Raw genomic sequence first — 14344 nt, forward strand, 5'->3', positions numbered from 1 at the left:
TGGGATGACATGGATGTCTACAAGAATTTAAGAAGGAAGATGAATGGTTAAGCAATTAATTTGTCAAGTCTACTCACCAGAAACCAAGATTCCAAACATTGCTCTAACTGCGTTGGTGGATGTTCCCAAAAAGAGATGTAAAGTGAAGATCTGCCGCCAACAAGATCCTCTCTAATACTACACATCTTAAGGACTCACTGCCAGGTGATGGAGTGGCGACGTACTGATCAACACCCAAGTCTCCCAGAGCCATCACAATTCGGGTGGGAGAAGGAAGATCATCAATATTCTCCTACTATGAGCATACTTCCATGTGCACCACAATCCATCATCCAGCGGGTATGGTCTGCATGTGTCAAAGAATGGGTAGCTGTGCACTGTAAATACCAAGCCCAGTCACTAAGGTACACAGAACTGGGCAAGTGTGGTGGCAACAAAGTACTGTGAGAATGATTTCGTAGATGAAAATAAACTCTGGGACTCAGATGGTCTTCAAAATCTTAGTTTCTTCAAACGTGAATAGCTATTGTACTTTTAATAAATAGTGTATTTCAATGAGAAAGTTGCAAATTATTTAAAACTTCCTAAACTAGTGTGCATAGTGTTGAAGGCTTGCGATGAAGTAACACTAATTTACGAGGCTATATCTCGGAAACTGTATAAGGCATCAAGAAATTCCTTATATGAATTTTGCTATTCCTTTAATCATGTTTAACAAAAAATCTACTACTCACATTTTTTCAAAGAATCACCCTAAAAGCAGTTACAGATACTAATGTAATCTTTCATCTGTAAGGGCGGCACTCTTGGAATACTTACATCACACAGGCCCTCTGCCACAAATTCAGACAAAACACCTGGTAGTACATGATTGAATGCTTCATTATCAAAGCATCCCCAGTAGGTATACCTTTGCTGCATTCAAAATCCCACAGACTAGGTTATTGTAACAGATGCCCCTCAACTATATGAGAAAAAATTTGCACAGGAGCATGACCCTGCATACTGGATTCAAAACACTGAAATTTGAAACCAAGCCAGGAGGATACTTGGCAAACATTCAAATGCATGTGTACCAGTTTTGGATGGCAAGACCTTTCTGGTAATGCAGCTTGATCAATTTTAAAACTGAACCTAGCATTTTGTGCTTGCGTCGAAAATGCACTCAGACTTTGACGGTTTTACAATAATTAAACAATTACAAACCATCATTATAAAACTGATCCCAACAGAACACAGACCATGAAACCCCAGAGTGACACAGCAATTTGTGCCCTTGAAGTGAGTGAAGTCTTCAAGACCCAACAAAAACGTATTTTCCACCCGTCAGCACCAGGCTAAGCGCTAACCAGCAACCCAGTGGCAGTAGCAAGAATCTAGGCCTAAAACACTGCATTGGGTTGTGCAGTAGGAAAGGGGTGGGTCGCTTATGAACTTGGTTTATACACTTTGGCTTTGCGTGAGGCAGGTTCCAAAATCAAGGCTCACATTTTAGAAAGGGGGTTGATGGGAGCTGTGAGTAACGATTTAGTAAATTAATGCCTGACAAGCAGATGTACTAAACTGTGTTTAACACACGACTACGCTTTCTGGGAGTACCCGTGGACCAAAGACCATATCTGAAATCAGACTGCATGCAAATAGATTGAAGCCTCACAGTAACTGCCACAACATCATAAGGAAATATTTATTAACAGTCAAATATAAATTACATCGGTCTAGAAAATTAAATACAAAAATAGAGGTTCTTCAGGAATTGAGGGGCGCCCAGAATTCCCTTTAACAGCGATGATTTCACATTAATTTGGCCGCTGCAGGGAAAGGTGCCACAGCATAACACGCCGGAGAGAACATGGACCGGGCACAGCTGTAAGCAACTGTGAGGTAGCTGAGAAACTTACATAAAATGCCATATGTACAAAATGTCCAGTGAAACTCAGTTAAAAATATTCCCAGATCAAGTACTGTTGGCGTCCAAAGAGGAAGGTTATCAGCGCAAACTATGGGTAGCTCCCTATATGGCATCCACCTCCAGCTCCATGGGACGACTGGTCCGCCAAGAATCAGTCACATTTAATATACAAAAAAAGAAGGCTCTGAAAAACAAGATGCAGATAAACAGGATGCCAGGAAATGCTAGAACAGTATGGAGCCAAAACATGTACACAGGACGCCAATAAATGGTAGGACAGTATGGAGCCTAAACAAGTAAAGATAACAAAACGTGGTCTACACAGGACTGACAACATGTAGGATCGGGTGTCAGGTGGAGGAGGAAAACCTAGGATGCAGTAACCTTGGCTTTCGTTGCAAAGTCTGAGCTGAGTTTCCGCATCACTTCGGCGTGGCTGACCCCGGTCGTCCCTTTCCTAGCAGACCCATAATTCTCTTTCACAAACTTCGCAAAGGGTGTTAGTTTGGTGCTCGAAGAAGTCCCACCCTTTCTGGCAGACTGCAAGAGAACCAGCTGTCCTTGGCAAAGTGCACAGACAAAGCGTTGTGTGTCCAAGGATTTGGAATGGCGTCCGATCCTGCCAAAGGGGGGGAAAAAAAGAATATTAAGGAACTGCCTGTTCCCAAAACATACCTTTATTTAAAAAACACTTGAGCGGTGTAATAATAATAATTTGGAATGGATGAGGAATGGAGGTCAGTCACGAAGCTTAAGATGTAAATACCCAGAGTCTCATTCAACCTCTGCATTTACAAGAGTCCCTCAAATTCAATTTAACATCCCACAACTACGCCCTCTTACTTCATGACCCCACACACTCACCAGCAGAGTCACAAGGGAAAAGGCAATTTCTGCATTACAGAGGGCTGAGGCTCCTATCAAAGTTCTGAAATGGAAGAGCCAGGCAGGATTCTGGCAACAGGACCACAGAGAAAGGCAGTCTCCGAGGTAAGAGTATGAGGTGCAAGTCTGCAATGGAGCATTTAACAGGTAGGGTCAGGACATGTTCATTCAGTAGAATAGTACCAGAGGACAGGACAGAACAATGCTTAAACTACAGCAGAGTCTGAGAAGGCCGACTGTTGGAACACTCACGTGGTGGTACAGCGGGTGCACTGATAGGTAAACTTGTAATTGATTTCATAAGAGTGGCAGCGGGTGACCATCGGCAGCTCAGGATGAATGACCGTGGACTTCCTAGCATAGCAACTCCAAAAGCGCCCATGCCCGTCGCGCACGGCATTAATCAGCCAGGTGGCTGCATGGCAGACCTCATGGATCAGTGTGTCTCGAAGCCGATCTGCAAAAGATGGAACAGAACCATATGGAGACGTTTAGTATGAGTAATCTGGGCATCGGCATGGGAATCCATGAAGATAGTCAATTACACATTTTCTACATGGTCCCACATCGCAGCTATTTTTCTGAAATCTATAGGGTGGTTTTTACCATCGACACAAGCTTGACTGTTAAGGTAGATATTTTACAACATCCATTTGAGGGTTGTGCAACCACTTACCCTAGGGAGGGCTTAAACCATGGCAGTGTGACAAAGCTTCACTCTCAGAAAGGAGCAGCAGGTTGACACAAAGGTCCAATTAGTCTACACAATTATGCACAGAAACACCTCACTGATATGCTTAATATACACATTTATAATAGATCTTAATTCAAACACGTACTTGAGAAAATAATACACAGTATTTAAACTACACTGTATACACATAAAACCAGAAAATGTTTGAGGGCTCCCCTTAACCCCATACTCTGTCCTCTACCAAAAATAAAAATGTTTTCACACAGGGAAAACAAAAAACAGTCCAAGAACAATACTGATAATCCACAATTTTGGTCCTCTATGGCAGAGTATTTAAATAGTGCACGTACACCTGCCAATCAACGATATGGCCACCCTGGGATTGGACAATGACACCTGCAGACCTCTACTCCACCACCCCCCGAATAGGTCTTTCTTTCTTTGCATATGGTGAATTTTGCTGTTCACTCATCTCTGCCGACCCAGCCTGGTTATTTCAAGCAAGGGAATGTTTGTGCATCCGACCTTCAGGCAGACGCAAGCAATTTAACCAACGGTTGTGTGAGAAGATCAAGTTACTTCCCAACTAATGTTCTTTCGCCTGGATGTTCCTCTCACATATTCCACATCTTATGATATTCGTATCTCGCCAGTTTCGCTGCTTTGTAAAAGAAATTCTCGGCAGAGGGCGCTGTGCACGAGGTCGTGGGGTCGATGTCCCTCAAAGGGCTCCGTACTCGTGCCGCGTCCATTGTCATCATTTCTGTTTTTTCGAGGAAATATTCGAGGAACACCCAGGCGTGCCTCATGATTGAAAAACTCTTTGTGAGAGAGAAGTGTAACTAACGTAAATTGTACTGCGGGTAGGATGGGAGAGGTGATGAGGAATACGTGGAGAGAAACATCTAGTCGAAAGAACATGACAGTTGGTAAGTAACTTGTTCTTCGAATGGATTGTGTCCTCCCATGTATTCCTCATTTTATGATAGACTCCCACAGCAGTGTTAATTTTGCAGGTGGGAGTACCAATTATTTTTCTCATGGATGGAATGGAGTACTGCCTTAGCAAATAATCCTTCATTGGAAGAAGCATCTAAGAAGGAATGCTTGATGAAGGTATGCATTGATGTCCATGTTGCGGCTGAACAAATATCCGCTGCAGGGACTCCCCTCTTCTGCGCCACAGAAGTAGCCATAACACTAGTGGAATGGGCTCGGAGCCCATCCGGCGGGTCCTTTCTTACCAATCTGTAGCGCTCAACTATGGCCAAAATGATCCAGCGGGATATGGTCTGCTTTGTCACCGCCAATCCCAATTTACGGCCAGCATGACCTACAAGAATTTGGCCACCCTGACGTAATTTTGACATTCTTGAAATATAAAAACTGAGAGCCGTTTTTGGGTCCAGTCTGAAACCTCTCATCTTTGCCCAAATGAGGAGGAGGAGGAGGGTAGAAAGTTGGCAGTATGATTTTTTGTCACAAATGAAAGTCAAACTACTTTTGGCAAGAAAGAAGGTTTAACCTTAAGTACCAAGTAGCACGGAGGTTTGCATGAGAGAGCCTGCAACTCACTAACCCTGCAGGCTGGTGTTAAGGCCACAAGCAGGACAGTTTTTAATGTTAGAAGCCTCAAGGGACAGGAATGCAGAGGCTCAAAAGGTGTGGGATGTATTTACCCATGCATCCGAGCCCTACCTCAAAACTGTGCAGTACTGACATGGAAAACATCATGATGGCCAGAGCTTCCCAGAAAATGCACAGGGAAATGCATGAAGAATAGGCTGGCATTCATTTTTGCCGATGTTATGGGCACAGAAGGAAACTGCCTAAAACCACCATTGGACTACCCACACAGTAGTCTGAAACCATTGGGAATGACAATGCTGATTGCCAAATGCAACCTAGAATTGTTGGGAATTCATTTTCTTAAATCCCAAAAATGGGTGCAGTACCAGTACTCACCACTATCCAAAAGCCGGCAGTTTAAAACCACCCTGTGTTTCTCTGAAGGCAAGCCAAAGTGCCTATTTCAAACATTGCAATATGTGCAAAATATTCACTGAACACCAGCAGACATTTGGTAGAATGGAGTTTTGTGTGCCTACAAAATCTGGGAAATGAAGAGCCCAGAACAATGCTTATAACAAAACTGGCTGAGCTATGGAGTCAGCAGTTTAAGTTGCACTGGATTTAAAGACACTAAAATCGAAAATGTTCAGGTTAAATGAGTGACCTATGTTTGGTGTCACATGCCTTTGTAACTGTTGAAATGTCATAGTTTTGCACTTAGAATCAGCATTCTAGCTGCATGTGTAAAATTGCAAGTTAATTTAAAAAGCAACAAATAACATGACAGTAGCTGAAAGTCTGGCTTAAGGAACTTGATTCTGCCTGGCAACTACCCCCATCAGGAGTGAAACTTGAGTCACCACTGTGTTCCCAGGCCAACCTTCCTTTTGCTGCCCACACTAAGGATATGCCATCTATCTGATAATTGAATTACCTGTGCTCTGCAGGAGAGTGAACAAAGCCCTCTTCACTCAGGCAAAGGTTTTTATTACCGCAGTCGTAAAATGTAGCTTCCTCTTGGCAGGAGCTGGGAGGGGCACTGCCTGTGAGAGCAAGCTGGCTTGGCAGAACTGGATTAACCAGTATTTCTACCTTGTGCTGAGAGAAAACCACACCCCTTTGGAGCCAGAACATAACTTTAAAAAGATGAATAACTCATAGAGCGGACATGTGAAAATTTTATAAATGATACCATAATTCTTGTGATTTTTCTGCCCACATTTTAAGAGGTTTTTCGACCCGGTGGCATGTTCAGGGGGGTTTTAGCGGAAAAGTGGATATTACTCTAAATGTATGCATGTTAAAAATCTGAAACTTCTTCAGTTAATGTCCATACTCCCTGCACACATGTAAGTTGGTTCAATGTCAGAAATTGAAAAATCAGTTAAAAAGTGAAATATGTGCCATTTCTGAATGCAAGCTCCCAGGAAGAGCAGAGTTTGAACAGGGGATACCTCCTGTAATGCATGATGGGTGCATATGATTTTAAAACAATATGTACCTCTGCAAATATGTATTTGTTTCAAATCTAGATTTGTGTGTAAGTTGACAGGAGGAGTGGACTTTCTGCAGGCTGTAAAATGACATCACTCTGACTCACAGTTCATTCCCCAATCAAATGATAAATGGAAGTTTGACCAATTAGAAGCTGAGAGAGAGGTAGGGTCAGTGATGCTAGAACACACCCACATTCTAAACACATAAAAGCAGACAGACAGGACAGATAGGGACCTTCAAATTCCATCTGCAGCGGGACGCTCTGCCGGAAAAATCCATACTTTACCTCCATCAAACCTCCAGAGAGCCAAACTAGAGACTTCAATCTATCCAGAACTAGAGACCCAGACCAGAGAACCAGAGAGAGCTGACCCAGATCACTGTGAAGTGCAGAGACCAGAGGCGAATTTAAAACCCTGACCAGATCCGTGATGAGGCCCATTTCACTCAAGAATATAGTGTGAGTACCTAGAAAACTGTGCAGAACCAATCTCCTAGTTAAAATAATATAATTCAATCCATTTTTAACCTAAGTAGAACTGCAGCTTAGCAATTGTGTTATCCTGCCATCATTTTTAAAGCTGAAAAAGTGTGCGTTTAAAATTTCAAATCTGAAAAACGACCTTTATTCAATCGCTCATATCTCCGCAACCGTTTGTGCTAGAGACTTGCAGTAACTTTTATTTGGAAGCTGAGATCCTAGGCTTTCCTAGGACCCCAAAACGATAGAGATAGTCCTTGTGGTTCCTCTGTAATAGCGCTCGGCGCATCCGCGAATTTTGCCGCGATTTGCAAATTTCTCCACATGTAAAATCAGCTGCTGCTTGCCTTCCATTTGCCAGAAATTCGTTTAACCTGCTAACTATCCCTGCATCATTGCTAGTGTGAGCCTGGACTAATATTAACTAGATACCACTCACCCTGAACCTCTAAAAGGGAATTAAAAGCATTTTTAGCATATTTTTCAATTCATTGCCAGCACATATCAAAGCAATTTGGGCCTGTGTTTTCAAACTTATGTAGTCTAAGCTTGCTGGATTGAACTGAATCACATTTTATTGCATTTCTGAGAACTGTGCGTTTTCCTTCCATTTCCTTGCCTTGCATCAAAGGGGGGGAGGGGATTGCCAGAGAAAAGTGATTACATTGTTTGGTTGAAATCATATTGAGTATTTTCTGTACTGCATTCATTGAATATTGCATCCACCTGAGCTTACATAAAGCATCCTCTACCACATGATACTTTTGTTCCTATTTACCAGTGTGCTACCTTATCCATTTCATGTCAACTCATTCGTGATTATAAGAAGCGTGTTAGTGCCGGATTCTCTGTTGTTAATCTTTATCCTATCAGATTAAGTGTGCTATTCAATTATTAATTTATTATAAAGTGTGATATATATATATTTTAAATTATCAAATAAACCTTTTAAACTTGCCAAACAGAACTACTTCTTGGCTCAGTGGGGTCAGGGGGATTCCAAGAGAGGGGTGTTATATAGGGGTAGTCATCCAGAACGCATGAACTGGACCTAAAGATATATCAATAAGGGTTTTCATTCAGTATTATAGACTAGGCGTTGACTTAGCTGTCGTGTTGAATTGAATCCTCTTACAAAGGTATACAAGTTAGAAACTTAAGTACAAGATTTAAATCCCAAGTCGGAACATAAAAAGGGACTGGAGGGTACACATTAGTGAGCCCTTTCAGGAATTGAATGATTAATTGAATTTTAAAGTAGGAAACCTCTTCCGAAGAGCGCTTGAAAATGGACAGCGCAGCTAGATATCCTTTAATTGTTCCGAACTGGAGCCCCAGATTGGCTAGATGCAATAGTGTTAGGGAGAATTCTCTGTTTAGGCTGAATTTCCTAATCTAGTGAGCCCCCAGCAGCTTTTCTGGATTTCTGGAGTTTGTTTTTTTCCTCCTGCTAAGAGTGAGACTCTTTCTCCAACTCTTGGACATGATTTGTGGTGTTCCTTTGAATGTTAATGTGTTTCATGGGCTATGGGGTCCTTTACTCCATAGGGTCTCATGTGTTTTTCCTATGTGTTACACAGCACCCTCCGTGCAGTAACACCAGGGTGTAATAGTGACCCCCCACCATAGACTCCATACCCTGGGACTGACTACTGTCTCCCAGGGCATGTAAAGTCACCATTGGCTTTACTAGTCCCAAATTACTAACAGAACCAGTACAGACCATCATATTGTGGACGTACTGGTAGGGGCAATTCGATTGCCCCTGGGTCTGTTGTTCGAGGGGGCACTGTCCCGTCCCCCCTCGTCGAGTTTTGGCTGGTGGCAGTGGATACTACTTTTTATATTCAACTGCGAAAATATCTCTATGGGATTTTCCCACTGTTCGAGGCTAATACTTTTTTTACATAGCCTCTAACATACCGCCGGTTTATTTAATATTAATTCACTTGTTGGTATTTTCTGCCAAAACACAGAAGCCCTCCAAAGTGGTGCCACTCTGTCTGGGTACCACAGGGGGCGTGGGAGGGGGTTTAGGCACCTTGGACTAAGTTGCCTTGCCAACCCAAGTCGCACTCTTGCGTGATTGGCCCAAGTGGTGAGCCATCCCGCTCACCACTTAGCATGTTTGATTGACAGTTAGGCTGAATGAATGGGGGTTTTCTGCATAAAAGCAGGGCCTTGGGGACTGGAACTTCAGAAGTCGCCACAGGACGTGAAAATCCGACGAGGGAGCAGCTGAACCGACCTGCTACGACGACACCACCGGTGGAGCCCTGCTGAACCGACTCACCACTTCCCAACGACAGAGGAGATCTCCCTGCTGGAGAGTCTTCTTCCCTTGGCTGGTGGGCACAACCAGTTACCTTCTTTTCTCGCATCCCAGGACGTCTTGTGGTCGAATTGCCCGTGCCAAGCACCCCGGCAACCGGATAGCCACTTACCACTGGACCGCGAATAAAAGGACCGCTCCTTTTTAATTGAGAACTCCGCGGCTGGTTTCTTCCCTGGCAGTGCAACGGACTACTGTTTTCCTCCCCGACAAGATCCTCTCTTCCCCCGGACGAACCACCGACTTTCACCCGCTGCCAGGAACAACTGCCCCCGCTGGAGCGTTCTCACCATTTTAAGGTACCGTGTCCGCCAGGCCTCCCTTTCTAAAGATTGCTACAAAGTAACAATAACCCTTAACCTTCTGGACTGGGCTGGCCGCCTTGACCATCTAACTGGCCCCTTTCTTTTGGTCCAACTCTTTCTGAACCTTTTGCGAGACTTTTGGGCACTTTCAACCGTGTGACCTTGGACACATTTCGACTGGAGCCTCTTAAAGGAGGTCCGGCCTTTTTAACTTTGACTACGGTTTTAACCTGCCTTCTTCTCCTACTGTGTTCTCCTACTGTGTTGGGATCTGTTGCTATCTTTGCTCTGCCTTTCTCTCCCTCTTAAACCGATTGATTAGAGTGCCATCTTCATTAAGAGCTCACCGCTGTCTGAAAATAAGTGTTGCTTTACTTAAGACTTGTCTGATAATCGTTGAAGGGAGTGTATATCTTTTAGTGACCGTGTTTTTGAACTGCTTGATATTAGTGCCAGTGTGTTTAACTAGATGTGTTTTTAAATAAATAATTATATCTCTTTTACACCAAGCTCTGGTCAGTGTTTGCTTGTTCTACTGTGTTCTATTGACCTATTGTGAATACTCTGTATACTTCCTAACTCTTCTTGAGAGAAGTCTGACTGCTCAGCCACTGCTACCAGGTAAATCTGGGTGGTACAGACTGCTACCAATTGGGTTTACTGCCAAACACCTGTAGTCTTAAATCTTTTGCAGTGATCCCAGAGGGAACTGCACAGGTTTCTGCCTAACAAATAGGAAAGCAAGCACCATTGGGGTGCCACATTGAAAAGGGTCTACATCCTTATACCTGCACCAGATACTGAATTTATTCCAACGACACCAGTACAGGGATTTAGTTGCTGGCCTTCTGGCCGAAAGCAAAATTTGCATTACGTCATCCGGAAGATCCCAATCCTTGTATCTCAACCTCTCAGAAACCATTCGTGAAGGTTGGGTGTCTTGACCTCTGGATGGAGAACCCGTCCTTCCTCTTGCGAGAGAAGATCCTCGCTTTGCGGAAGATGTATTGGATGGACGTGTCCAGAAGGTCCGGGTACCACGTCCTCCTGGCCCAATCCGGGGCAATTCGGATCATGGTTCTCCTGAACTTTCTCACCCTCCTGATTACGTGAGGAATCACGGAGACTGGCGGAAACACGTACAGAAGTGGAAACTCCCAGTCCACTGTGAGCGTGTCTCCTAGAGTTCCTCAAAGGAAATTCCCTTGAGCAGTACTGTTCACACTTCCGATTGACTCTGGTTGCGAACAGTGTAACGCTCACCTGATTCCCGTAGAGGCGCCGGTCTTGACTGGGCGTATACCGGATCTTCAAAGGTGATGTGTAAAACACGGCTGGCTCTTTGGGCTGGACCTCTGTGCACTGTATGTCTGACTCGAGGGGTAAGATGTCTGCAGATAGAAAATATGGGATTAAGGAACTGGGTTATTGAATGTCTCTCTCTTCTTCCCTTTCTCTTCTCCTGTAGAACCCCAAAGGTTAACGCGCTCACCTTAGGTAAGTGAACGCTGTGCTCTCCATCTGCCTCGGGGCAGGGTGCTGTAACCAGTTTCTTCACTGAATAAGGGGAGCAGGCCTCTTGACTTCAGAGGACTGCTGTCCGTCGTTTACTGCACGAACTGTAAGTTTCGAGTAATTCTAATGTCTTTAAAGTCTTTAGTAATGATGTTTCTTGTTTTGCACGGTTCCGGCGATGGCGGATGACGGGCTGAAGTGAGTTGAAGATGGAGCCCGTGTGATGAATAGAAGCGCCTGGAAGCACGTACGTAAGCGCTTGTTGCCTGCTTCACGATGCGCTCTAACTGTCTTTTTATTTTGCAGGTACAAGTTCGGAGCGGCTGCATGGTGCCGGAATACCCACTGGGTTAGATGTGGAAAGGAGTAATGGCACGTGAGTATTAAAGTTCCCCAATGTCTTTAAACGCACCTTGTTTTGTCTTTCAGATGCGGGATGCAGCGCCGAAGGCCTCCGGAGCGTGCGAAGAGTTGGTAAGCTTTTGTCTTTCAGATGCCGGAATGCAGTGTGAAGACCTCCGGAGCGCACGAAGAGTAGGTAAGCCTTTGTCGTTCAGATGCCGGAATGCAGCGCGAGGCGTTGGTGACAGCCGATGGACCAGGTAAGTGAAGAGCTGTCACTGAAGACCGTAATGCTAACCTGTTCTTTCTTGTCTTTATAGGTGTTGCTGAAGACTGGATTCAGGATGGTAAGCCTTTTTCCTTAGGCCCAGGATCAGATGCAGAAGACACGATGAGCGTTCTGCTGCAGAGGATGCAGAATAACGCAAAGCAAGATTCATCCATCGGGTGTGGTTTAAATAGCCTCCTGTAGTGCTTAGGTGTCTCCTTCCACAGCCACGCCTAGGTAAGAAAAGAGTTCCTGCTTTCCAGAAGAGTTCCAGTGTTCTGAATCTAGGGAGTGGCTCCTGCCCCACCCAACAGGAAAAGTAGTTCCAAACAGAAGAGGATCAGAGGCTCAACTGGCAGGCAAGTAAGCAGCATGGTCTGCTGCAGGTAAGTCCACCCAAGCATTATGAGCCCGGCGCTTCCAGCGCTGGGACTGGGCATATTTATGAGCCTGGTGCCACTGGCGCCAGGACTGGGTCCAAAAGGTCCCAATTGGGACTGGTTGGCACTCGGAACCTCGGTTATGGATCTGCTTCCAAGGGAGTTGGGAAAACCCTGACCTTTTGGAAGCAGAGATCATGACAAACAGATCCACTTGAGGGGTTCCCCAAAAGGGTGAAGGACTTCCTGAGCTAGTTCTCACTCGTGGGACACTGTTCTGCCTGCTCAGAGCGTCTGCCGCTGTGTTCTGCTCTCCGGCTAGGTGAACCGCCGATAGAAAGATTCCTTCTCGTATTGCCCAGAAGGAACAAGTTACTTACCTGTAACTGTTGTTCTCCAGCATGGGTCTGGCATGGATTCACATGCTCATGAATAAAAGAATACATAGCAGTATACACATGCACAACCACGGGAGGTGGCAACAGGCTCAACATTATGCAATACATCAACTCAACATTTAGCATCTCTTACCTCCTCACCAGGCTCACCTTAACAGGTTGCGCAGCACCGCTTGGCCGACCCTGGACTCCTCCCTGGAGTCCCGATCGACACAGTAGAATCTTGTGAAGGTGTGCGTCGACCTCCACTAGCAGCCCTGCAGATGTTCAGCAGGGGCACACCAGACAGGAACGCCGTGGTAGCAGCGATCGCTCTGGTCGAATGGCCTCTCGGACGGCCGGGCAGCAGCGGGTTTGCCAACCAGTGAATGCATGATGCAGCCGGAGAGCCACCTGGAAATGGAAGTTTGAGAGAGCCTTACCTTGATTCACAGACCCAAAGTTCACAAACAGCTGTGATGTCTTCCAAAAACTCTTCGTGCAGTCCACGTAGAACTTCAGCGCTCTAGCTACATCCAGCGAGCGCAAAGTCCTCTCGGCCGGAGTCGAAGGCGACAGGAAGAAAACTGGTAACACCAAGGGCTCGTTGAGGTGGAAGTCCAACGGCACCTTGGGCATGAAGGAGGGGTGCGTCCTCAGCACTACCCTCGTGTCATGAAAAGTCAAGTATGGAAGCTTGCAAGATAGTGCCTGAATCTCTCCCACTCGTCGTGCAGAGGTGATGGCCACGAGGAACGCTGTCTTCCATGACAGGAACTTCAAAAGGCGCTGAATGCATAGGCTCGAAAGGGGTTCCCATGAGCATGGTCGGCACCACATTAAGCTCCCACGGCAGAGCAGGGGCCTTCACCGGCGGGAATGATCGGAATAGTCCCTTCATAAATTTCTGTACCAGGCGATGAGACCACAAGTACGCCCGTACCGTAGTCCTGGTATATCGGGAGATGGCAGCCAGATGTATTTTTATGGAGGTGTGAGCCAGTCCAGCTTTGGCCAGCGACAGTTGGTACGGCAGCACTTGAGGGGGCCGTAATCCGCAGAGGGTTAATCTTCTCTGTCTGATGTGCACGGCATCAGACAGAGAACCTCTTCCACTTATGTCCGTAGCACTTGAGAGTTGAGGACGCCCTGGCCTTTGCAAGAACCTCTCTGCAATCAGCCGGGATATCGTACCCTCCAAACTCTAGTGCTGCAGGAGCCAGGCATGCAAGTTCAGCGACTGTGGGTCGTGATGGAGAATGGCACCTCCTTCTCTGGAGAGAAGATCTGCGTCTGCCGGCAGCTTGACTGATGGGACCGTTGACACGTCCAGAAGGTCCGGGAACCAGATCTGCCTCGGCCACGCCGGTGCGACGAGGATCATCCTGCACCTGGACTTATTGAGCAGGTTGATGAGGCGGAGCAGCAACGGCAACAGAGGGAAAGCGTATAGAAACAGGCCGTCCCAAGGGAACGAGAAAGCATCGCCCCATGCTCCTCGGCTGTGGGAACCTGCTGGCGAACCTCTGGCACTTGGAGTTCGTCGCGAACAGGTCGATCTGGGGTTTGCCCCATCGTTGGAAGAGTCGATCCACTTGGTCCTGGCGCAGTTCCCACTCGTGGCACGAGCGCAGCTCCCTTCTGAGTGAGTCCGCGATGGTGTTTTTTATTTCTGCCAGGTGGAAGGGAACCAGAAACATCCCCTGGGCAACGGCCCAGTGCCACAGATCCTGGGCCTCATTGGATAGGGCTGGGAATCTGGTGCCTCCTTGCTTCCGTATATA

General features: G+C 45.9%; 1 protein-coding gene across 1 annotated transcript in view; it reads right to left on the reverse strand.

Annotated features, from left to right (window-relative positions):
• Positions 1–1663: 1663 nt before the first annotated feature.
• GCNA (germ cell nuclear acidic peptidase) overlaps positions 1664–14344 on the reverse strand; it is a 530843-nt gene continuing 518162 nt past the window's right edge. The window contains exons 11-12 of the mRNA XM_069612346.1: positions 3050–3254; positions 1664–2531 (exon numbers count right to left, since the gene is read on the reverse strand). Of these exons, the coding sequence (XP_069468447.1) occupies positions 2282–2531; positions 3050–3254 (455 nt within the window). The 3' untranslated portion in view covers positions 1664–2281. The remainder of the gene's footprint in view (positions 2532–3049; positions 3255–14344) is intronic.

The sequence above is a fragment of the Ambystoma mexicanum genome, chromosome 5p (genome assembly GCF_040938575.1).
Source record: "Ambystoma mexicanum isolate Mex_15411 chromosome 5p, UKY_AmexF1_1, whole genome shotgun sequence".
Taxonomy (NCBI): domain Eukaryota; kingdom Metazoa; phylum Chordata; class Amphibia; order Caudata; family Ambystomatidae; genus Ambystoma; species Ambystoma mexicanum.